General features: G+C 33.7%; 1 protein-coding gene across 2 annotated transcripts in view; it reads right to left on the reverse strand.

Moving 5' to 3' along the window:
* Nucleotides 1–1,298: 1,298 nt before the first annotated feature.
* The window catches only part of LOC117166900 (cullin-associated NEDD8-dissociated protein 1), a 218,244-nt gene continuing 209,008 nt past the window's right edge, over nucleotides 1,299–10,534 (reverse strand). Inside the window, exon 17 of one of the 2 annotated variants that reach the window (XM_033351339.1) lies at nucleotides 1,299–1,840. In XM_033351339.1, coding sequence (XP_033207230.1) covers nucleotides 1,707–1,840 — 134 coding nt within the window. In that variant the 3' untranslated portion in view covers nucleotides 1,299–1,706. The remainder of the gene's footprint in view (nucleotides 1,841–10,534) is intronic. The other variant, XM_033351341.1, reaches the window with a different exon arrangement.

Raw genomic sequence — 10,534 nt, forward strand, 5'->3', positions numbered from 1 at the left:
CAAATGGCCATCACGGGTATACGGGCGAGTAGGGGGCGCCATGTTTCTATCAACTGATATTTCTAATGCATTGCGACTCTCTATTTCTCTGTGTCAATAATAATCAGTTAATAATTAGTTAATAATATTTTTCTGGAAATTTGAATTATTAATAACCTTTTAAACTAATTCCGGAAAAAATTAAAATACATATACAGTGAAACTCTGATACTGGACCGATTTTGGGGCTGACCTTGATAGCTCATTTTACTCTTGCTTGCAGCGCGGCGTCAATTCTCAAAAGAACTTTATCAGGGGGGCCCATATCTAGGGATCACTGTACTTATAATTTTGAAAACTGAATTGAGATACTCATTTTATAAGATCGTAAATATTTTTAAAAATTATGTAATTGCAATGCTGGTATATTAACCCTTTAAGGCCCACTGGGAACTTTTGTTCCCAAAAACACGTTAAACAAATTCATTATTTTGCAAAAAATTAATATATTTTCAATTTCTTTGATGCACAAACAAAAAATTGTTTCTTTTATTTGTAAAAAATATAAAACTACATGCAAAATTTATTTTGATTATAACAAAAATAGGCAAATAATCAGTTACATAACCTTAGTCTCAATAATCAATTTATTTTACGTAATTGAAAACAATTTAAATTCAATCTTTATGTAATTTCATTTTTTGAAAGAAAAAAATTAATCCGTCAATAGTTAATGAATAAGTTTATTGCATTAGAAGCAATTAACAATTATTTCTATTGCAACATGAAAATAATTGTTGCCTTATATTTTTCTGAAAATTTAAAGTATTAATAATGTTTTAAACTAATTACTTAAAAACTTAAGATATTTTCGCATATCGGTTTGAAGATTGAATTCAGATAATTATTTCACAACATCGGAAACATTTTAAAAACTATAAAATTGTAATTCATTTTATTTCATTATGAGAAAAAATTGACGTGTTATCTATAATAATAATTCATTACAAAATAACAACTGTTATTAAAAGTAAAAAGACATCAATCGCAATAATTATCGGCGATTAATAAAAGTAAAAATCGACTTTTTTAGTTCGATTAGTTTTACGTTTAAAAAGGAAGTCACCCTATGACTTACAAAATAGAAAGGAAATCTCGACAATAAGAATCTCTGCAGTATGATTCTCGACCATAAGAATTTCTGCATCATGCATCTCGATTTATGGAGATTACGAGTTTTTATATATAGGAGGATTACATAGAACAACAGGGATACTTCGAGTGAATTGAAGAACATTTTCCATATAATTGGAAAATACTTACGGTCAAGTAGATTTATTTTTGAGTCTATACATGGTGCATTACATGAAATTACATTAATTGCAAACTATGCTTTATTCGGAACACGGGACTGGTATTCCTATTCCAGCATGTAAAAGGGCGGCGCTAGTATTTTTTTTTTGAATTCTCACATATTTCTATATAATGTACGTTAAATATAAAATATTTGTATGTACTGATTGGTAAACATTGCAGAAATTTTGGAAAGTTTGGCCTTAAGAACAGTCAACTAGAGTCAACCCCCGTAACACTATCAACTCAGAGTACCATTCTCGTGACTCATAATAATATATTTTTTTAATTGTATAGAAATAGACTGTAAATAATGGCCACAAATGCTAAGTTATTAGTGACCTTTATAAGTTAGAAAATGTAATCACTATCATTTAGCTCTGATCCATTATGTGTGCTTCATTCAAGTTGCTACCGGAACAATCTTTTTGGATCAAGTCGAATAGAGGTTGTAGTTCAGCTGTTCCCTTAATCTGAGAAACAAATTCGTTTAAAGCCGGATTTTTGTCTGAAAAGAAATAAAAATATTATGGATACAGAAAAATTGGAACTTGTTATTACATGCTGATGGTAAATAAACATTAATTCAGATTTATACAACGCATTCTCTATTGCTAACGGTACGATATTTTTTTCAGAATATTACCTCAGGGGTTTTCGAGGGTGCCCTTTCTATTGCCGGTGTCAGTTTTTTGTTATAACCGCTAGAAATACAATATAGCGGCCACAATTTAGGGCTTTAAAAAAGAACAAAGGATCCCGCACAAAATACCAAGAAAAAAGCGTAGTCGTTTGAAACCAAACTTAGTACATTAATAAAACAATAAAGAATATGGAACCCATGTCTATGCATTTCTGCGGAAGCCGCTTCCTAGGGGTAGAAGCCACCCCTATCAAACCACAAGTACGCTAACCCACCTGACCCTGGGAACAGTGAGTTTAGCCGCATACTTTTCTTCGAATAATAGAATAAAATTAGAAAATCCTTTCCGAAAATTATGTCATATTTTGTTTGAATTTGTAAAAATTATGTAACTTTTTTTAAGTAGGAAAGATGCGCCATTTTTATTTTAGTGAAAATTTTGAGATCTACTTCCAATCATATACTTTGTAACAATACAATTGACTTTTATTACAAATTTGAAGAGCTTTAGACGAAAAGCATAGAAAATACGAGTTTTTGAGTATTTCATAAAGCGCCATTTTGAATTTTTTCAAATTTAGACTCATGCATTACGAAATATTTTTCTTGTCAATAATGTAGCCTTTTAATTGACACCTGAAAAGTTGTCATCGAGAAACGACAAAATAATTAGTAAAAGGAAAGGTTTCGACAGCTATCTTGAAATTTTCAAAAATTTTAGGTTTTATTGTCATTTCGTACTTTCTAATAAATAAGTCTGCCTGTTGTAAGAATTTGACGTGCTTTTATTATTAAATGCGGAAATTGTCATTTTTAAACATCCGCTAAAAGTCATAATTGTACAGAGCTAAAGAATTCCAGTGATATATAAAAAAATCAACTACGTTTTAGATTTTACGGTACTTTTCCACATGTTAATTTAGGTGCCGAATGCAAAAAGGGGATTTCTAATTATTTTGCTTGAGTGGGGAGGCCCCTGAGCAATTGAAAATAAGATCTTGAGTTTTAATTTTTTAAATATGTATCCTGAGTGAAAATTCAATTTCGCGTCTTTTTCTCTTCATAAAAAAAGTTGTAGTTTTTTTATTTTTCGAATTGTTTGGGAAAAACTGTTTTTTGCTCTCTGTTTAAAATATTTAAATTGTTTCACTTCAACTCACAACGAAATGGAAAGTATATGATATTTCGTAATTCAACTGATCAGAAATATGCACTGTCACATTCTGCGGCTGATGACGTCAGCAAAAGTTAAGAATTTTACTAAAAAAAATTGTTTATAATTTATTTGAAGGCAGTTCATAATTCATGCACAAAGGAAGTTTTCTGGAAAGTTTGAGCTCAATTGGAATAATATTTACTTAACTGTTGATGTTTTAATTGTCAGGCGCGATAGATTTTCTCCCACGCAAACTACGGCCCGGCCTATAAAATGCTACAAAACCATTAGGTATAACTGTCCCTCACAGCTCGTCGAGCTTTTGTAATTAAAATATGAGGAATATGGAAAATCATGGTTTATAATAAGCAGTTTATTTTCAAGAAAAATATTTTTATGACGTCACTTCTAGGAACATAAACTTTATTAGTCTTTAAAATAAAGAATCTCTCTAAATTTCTTTGTTGTACTCGGCGTGTCCTTGCTGTGACCATAATTTTTAAATACACTTATATAGGCTTGTGGGTTGTTTCTTTACAAAAATTAAATATAACAGTTTAGTTCAATCTCTTCCGATTAACAGAGCGGATCGTTAAAATATTACGTGATGTGTAAAAGTTGTTCGATAATATTATTCTGATAGCTATACAAAATTCTATTATTTAAATATATTTAAGTTTTCCAATTAAAACATGGAAAATAATTTTAAATCAATGTACCATATGGTGAACAACGAAAGAAGCATGACAGTTTGTAGGAAAGAAATGTTCTTAATGTAGCAGAAGTGCGTTATGTAATAATAAATTAGTCAACTAATTCTTGCTTAAAATACTTGAAAAATGTCGCGAAGAAAGTTTCTAAACATATCTTTAAGTATCTCAGTAATGTTAATCATGAAATTTTTTAATAGATGAACTATTATTTTGTACAGGATACCATATAAATTATAGAGAAAAACAATCATTTGATAAATATTCTATTCTTGATCCAACTATTTTTCAAAGAGCTTTATACAAAATCGAAAAAATAAAAATGAAACAGTGCAATTTTTTCAAATATGTTTAGAAATTGCTACAAAAACGCTTCAAAATATCAAGAATTGAGCTGCCGGATTAAATAAGGGCCCATCAATTTTTTCGTCTCAATCGGAATGAGCTGTCGTAGTTTTCAAAATTTGCTTAGAACATCAATTTTCGGAAATCAAATCAATTTCGGCAGCTCAATTATAGCAGTCTAAATTTCATTTTCAAAATTTAGATTTTCCGTGTGTAAAATAAATTGTTATATTTTACATTAATAATAAATTAGTGAAATAAAAATCGTTTGGAGAAACAAACTTGAGTTTTATAAATTGGAAAATTATATTATTGCTTGGAAAAATCTGTCAGAAGTAAAATATATTAGAAATACGTAAAAAGTAGAATCTTGCACGCAGAGTGAGCAAAAATTAATTTCTCAAATTTAAAAAATGAGCGGTCACCTAACGCTAAGGTGGCGTTTTACAGGCCGAGGTGTGGTTTACGTAAAAGAAAATCTATCACACCGGCAAATTAGTACATCAAGAGTTTGTTAACTACTATTCCAATTGAGCTCAAATCTTTTCAGAAAACTTCCTTGAAGCTTTCTGAACAACTTTTTCACTGACGTCATCGGACACAGAAAATGACACTGCATATTTCTGACAAGTTTTATTACAAACTATCAAGAAATGTTTATTTCGTTGCAAGTTGAAGTGAACTAAATCAAAATATTTTAATCAGAGAAAAAAAAGTTTTTCTCAAATAATTCTAAAAATAATAAAACTACTACTTTTTTTGTGAGATGAAAAATATGTGGAATTGAATTTTCATTTGAGTTATATATTTAAAAAATTAAAATTCAAGACTTTATTTTCAAGGGCTAAAGGGCACTTCACACTAGCAAAATAATTCTATATCTTCTTCTTGCATTTGCCGCCAAAATTGCATGAGAAATTTTGAGTGCTTTGCGCCACATGTTAATATTAACCGATTTCCTTTAAAGGTGTAGATCATTTTTTTGGTCATTCCAACCTACCTTACCGTCATTTTTTCTATTTTCCAACTTATTATCACACGAAACGCCACATCGAGTTGAAGATTTGGAACACTAAATAAGAAGCACTAAGAATGGTAGGTCTGGTCCTAAAATTGTATAATTATGCAAAAAGTTTCTGTTGTGAATCATTTTTTTTTTTGCTTTTTTCATAATTATTAAAATATAGGGCCAGACCCACCTTTCTTACTGCTTCTTATTTATTATCTCAAACTTTAAACTCGATGAAGCGCTTCGTGTGAAAATAAATTGAGAACTAAAAAAGTGAGGGTAAGGTAGGAATTTGGTCACGTGACCCACTCGTCACATGGCCTTAAGAGCCAAAAGATTTATGCTACTGTCAGTTCCAGTCCAAACAGCTATTGCTAGCTGTCTTTCTACTTATTCGTAGTTGCTGTGCTTTGCTTATAACTATCATATTTATTAAAAATTTTCCCATCGTTTCAAAAACTCACTGTTTTCCTCATTGGGCGAACTCATTGGTAATAATTTATATTCTAGAAAAAGTGTAAAAATAACACATACTTGTTAAACTTATAATGAGATAAGAATTAAAAAAGAGTAAGAAAAACTTGAGTAATAAAAACTTACGAATTCAAAATGAAATTCCACTATGTCATTTTTTGAGTCAATAATTGAAATCCAAATTATATTGGAATGAATTAAGAAAAAGAGAGAAATTATTTTCATTAAGTTGTTATATAAAAGTTCTGTGAAGAATTATTTATATTTGCAATAGTTAGAAGTAAAATTATAAGTATATACCCAGTGGGCATCGGAACATCCTAAAGACGTCCTTAGGACGTCTTTAAATGTCCTGGGAGATTCTCGTACATTGACGTCTAAGTCCCAGGGTCTTTATAAAGACAAGTTTAGGGCCTCCTAACGACGTTCTATGTCTGGCATAAAGTTGTCCGAAAGATGTCCGCAGGGCTAGTCCTAAAGACGCCCCAAAAACACATATAAGAGACATGACTATTTTTTCACGCTAAAAAGTGAAAGACGTCCCTGTGGACACCAGGCCATCAAAAGGACGTCCTAAAAACGTCTTTATATGTCCTACAACATTGTGTTTATAATATGAGCCATTAGGAGTATGAAATTCAATTTCGAAACAGAATAATACTGTAGGGCTTTAAAAAAGCAACATTTTTTTCTACCGACTATTTTCATATCGTGCGTTGCTCGCGGCCTAAACTGTTAATTACACAGCCATACAAAAAAAGTGTACGTATCTGGTAACAAGACACACGTATTCCTATGGATTTTGGGGCGCTGAATTTAAATTCGGTATCAAAAATCACCCATCACGTTACGGTTGAGCCATAACCTCAAAAAATGACGAAAAATCATGCACTGAGGCAAATAAATTTCAAAATAATGCCAGTGATTATTGAAATTTATTTAACTACACGTAAAGCTCTGGAAGCATATTTTCCCAGTAGCAAATGTGTGCTACATCGAATGGGACAACTCGAGCCTAACCAAGAAATAAATCTAACCTAGCCTAACCTAACCTCACGAAACACAATTAAACTGATTGTGTTTTCCCGTTGTGTTCGCGGTACCGTTTCATTCAGCTTCGGCTTAACCTACATAGAGGTTCAACCTATTCTAACCTAACAAAACCTGACCTAACCTAACCGATTACGCTGGCAACCCTGTTTTTGCGTACTTTCATATTTTGACATTAATAGCAGTAAATGTCTGCAGTTTCGTAACCGCTTGTTGCTAGCATTATTCGCCTGTGTCTGTAACCAGGGCACCTTCACGTGGTGATGGTGGGCGAAGGATCCACATTGGCTGAGTCCCTGGGTAAACGGCGTTCATGCTGTCATGGCAGACACAGGTAAAAAGTGTATTACCGTTTCATTCAGCTTTGGCTTAACCTACACAGAGGTTTAACCTATCCTAACCTAACAAAACCTGACCTAACCTAACCTAGGCGAATGAAATTCAACCACACGTGTATCTATGTAAGCGTACGGTTCTCAGTCTTAAATGTATGCTATATTTAATAGGTTAACTCGATCTTAACCTACAAATGAATCTAACTTAACAGAACCTAACGAAATTTGCTTAACGCAACACAACTTAACTTAAGTGTTCCCATTGTAACACAATAAAACTCATTTCATTGTAGTACAGGTGGTTAAAAATCTAGAGGCACATTACTCATTTGAAGAAACTTAGAACTACAAGTAGAATTTACCCCATTTCAATTAACCTGACAATGCTTGTATCAATTAAAATGTAGAAATGTAACTTAAACATGCAAATGAATCAGAGTTTTATTCAAAATTTTTTTCTCTCTGCTTTTCTTAAACTTAAGGGATATACTTATACTATCTTTCGTGTTTACATTTTATCTTGCTTTTTATCGTAATTAAATTGATTTATAGACCTACGTCAGTCTATTTTCTGCCTGCTATAACGTGTCCTTTTTTCTTCGAAGGAACGATGCAAAGGGTCACGCTTACGTTTAAGACCTAAATTCGTTTCCCTTTTCAACATCCAGCAAAAATCAGCCATCATGACCTCGTCCCATCTACCCTGATATCGTTGTTCCATCACTATTATCTCTTGATGAGAACTTTCCCCTTGCTCTTCGCTGAAATCACCAACATTTTCTGGAAACTTATCCAGATGGGAATCTAGGAAGTGAAGTTTTAAATTCATCAAGTAGCCTAACTTTTTGTAGTTTCTTATCATTTTCGCAACAATATTCTCGTAGTCTGGACTTTTTTTGTTACCGAGGAAATTTGCGTTTACTGCTTTAAAACTTTCCCAAGCGTCCATTTCAATTTTTGTCATGTGGCCCACGAAATTAGTATCTCTTGTCAATATTCGAATCTGTGGTCCATCAAAGACTCCTTCTTTCAATTTAGCGTCTGAAACTTTAGGGAATTTAAGGAATATATACTTATAGCATTGTCCATCTTTGTCTAACGCCTTAACAAATTGCTTCATGAGCCCAAGCTTTATGTGGACGGGTGGTAGTAAAATTTTTTCTGGATCAACGAGGCTTTGGTTGATGCTATTATGAGAACCAGGTTTGAATGAATCTCTTAAAGGCCAATGTTTTTTGCTGTAATGATTGGCTCGATCTCTGTTATTCCACAGGCATATAAAGCATGGCTCTCTCGTGAAACCCGATTGTTGGCCTAATATCATTTTTATGATTTTGAGATCACCACATATTTGCCATTTGTGATTCGTGTAATTAACTTTTTCAAGAAGCATTTTAACATTGTTATATTCTTCTTTGATGACCGTTGAGTGAGCTATAGGGAGAGGAGCGTAAGTATTCGTGTTATGCAGTAAAACAGCCTTAATTCTGCGTTTTGACGAATCAATGAAAAGTCGCCATTCTTCGTCTCTGTAGACATTTTTCTTCAAGTGGTTCATTAGTCCGTTAACGTCAGTGCAGTACACTAAAGACGTCTCTTTGTCTTTAACGAAAGACTTTCTGAATTCTTTGTCCCTGTCGCGATAGAATGAAACTTTTGTCTTTGGCTCTAGAAGAATTCTTCTTTTTAGAAATGAAGCGGCAAATTCAGCGCCGTCTTTCGGTAATCCAAGATCTCTAATAAAATCATTCAGTTCTAGTTTTTTCGATCACTGATTTCACTACCGTCTCCATGACGTTGACTTTCAACTTCCCTTCTATCATCTTCTAAAGCGCATAAATCAGTCTGGCGTGCATTTTTATTGATTTCAATTGCTCTTGTGATTGTGCACACATTAATGTACGAAATTTTATTTTTATTTTTGGCGTTGAACCCTTTGACGGAATGAATGCAAAAATAGCAGTCCTTTGCAATAACGGTTTTTTCTTCATGTGGTTGGTGTAGAATACTTGCGGTACTTTTCGTTGTTTGAATTTTTTAGACAATACAACATAAGTCTGCAGGAATTGCAAATTACATGAGGAACCCATTTTGTTTCTTGGCGCAGCAATTTACCGTCAAAACACTTTTCGTAAAGACTTTTCACTTCCTCGTCGATTGATTTTCGCAAACTGCTCACTTCATATTTACTGCAAATGCAACAGAATGAATCTGAGCTATTCTTGTAGGCATGCGATTGAGAAATACTCGCGGTTTTTTTTCCTTGTAGCATGAGACTCCACACCAACCAAGTGATCCATTGATGAAGAGCTACGGTTGCATGATGACGACGTCGGAGAGCCCGCTTTCCCACCCTGACCAGACGCCGATACTGGGGTTTTTCCCTGCATCGTAATACACTTTTTACCTGTGTCTGCCATGACGGCATGAACGCCGTTTACCCAGGGACTCAGCCAATGTGGATTCGTTGCCCACCGTCACCACGTGGAGGTGCCCTGGTTACAGACATAGGAGAATAATGCTAGAAACAAGCGGTTACGAAACTCCACACATTTACTGTTATTTATGTCAAAATATGAAAGTACGCAAGAACAGGGTTACCAGCGTAATCGGTTAGGTTAGGTTTTGTTAGGTTAGGATAGGTTAAACCTCTATGTAGGTTAAGCCGAAGCTGAATGAAACGGCACCGCAAATACAACGAGACAACACAATCAGTTTAATTTTGTTTCGTGAGGTTAGGTTAGGTGAGGCTAGGTTAGATTTATTTCTAGGTTAGGCTCGAGTTGACCCATTCGATGTAGCACACATTTGCTACTGGGAAAATATGCTTCCAGTGCTTTACGTGTAGTTCAATAAATTTCTGTTAATTCAGGTTAGGTGAGGTCAGGTTCTGTTGGGTGAATTCATTTTAAATAAGTTGATATCAGACAAGGGTTGATCCTTCACAGTTGTCGACATGTTTTTGAAGTGAAAATTTGCATCACTGGCATTATTTTGAAATTTATTTGCCTCAGTGCATGATTTTTCGTCATTTTTTGAGGTTATGGCTCAACCATGACGTGATGGGTGAGTTTTGATACCGAATTTGAATTCAGCGCCCCAAAATCCATAGGAATACGTGTGTCTTGTTACCAGATCCGCACTTTTTTTTGTGTGGCTGTGTAATTAAACTTATAAAATATATAAACCCTACCAAAGGTGTTGTCTCGTGGACGTCGCAGTATTACTTGAGCTTTCCTCTTATGAATTTGACGGCTATTTTGGTTGTAGCATTGCTCTTGACAGGGTTTCTTATGCAAGATAAGCAGAGAAAGGAGAGGAAAGTGACTAAGAGCATCAGAAATTCATAAAAATCATGGAGCAGTTACGTAATATATGTAATCAAACCGAAGGGCCTATGACAAAGCCACCGAACGCGTCCTCGGGTTGCGGATAGAGGGTCCCTGTACCAAGGGTTTCTGCTGAATATGGTTACAAAAA

Source organism: Belonocnema kinseyi, chromosome 2 (genome assembly GCF_010883055.1).
Source record: "Belonocnema kinseyi isolate 2016_QV_RU_SX_M_011 chromosome 2, B_treatae_v1, whole genome shotgun sequence".
In the NCBI taxonomy this organism is placed as follows: Eukaryota; Metazoa; Arthropoda; class Insecta; order Hymenoptera; family Cynipidae; genus Belonocnema; species Belonocnema kinseyi.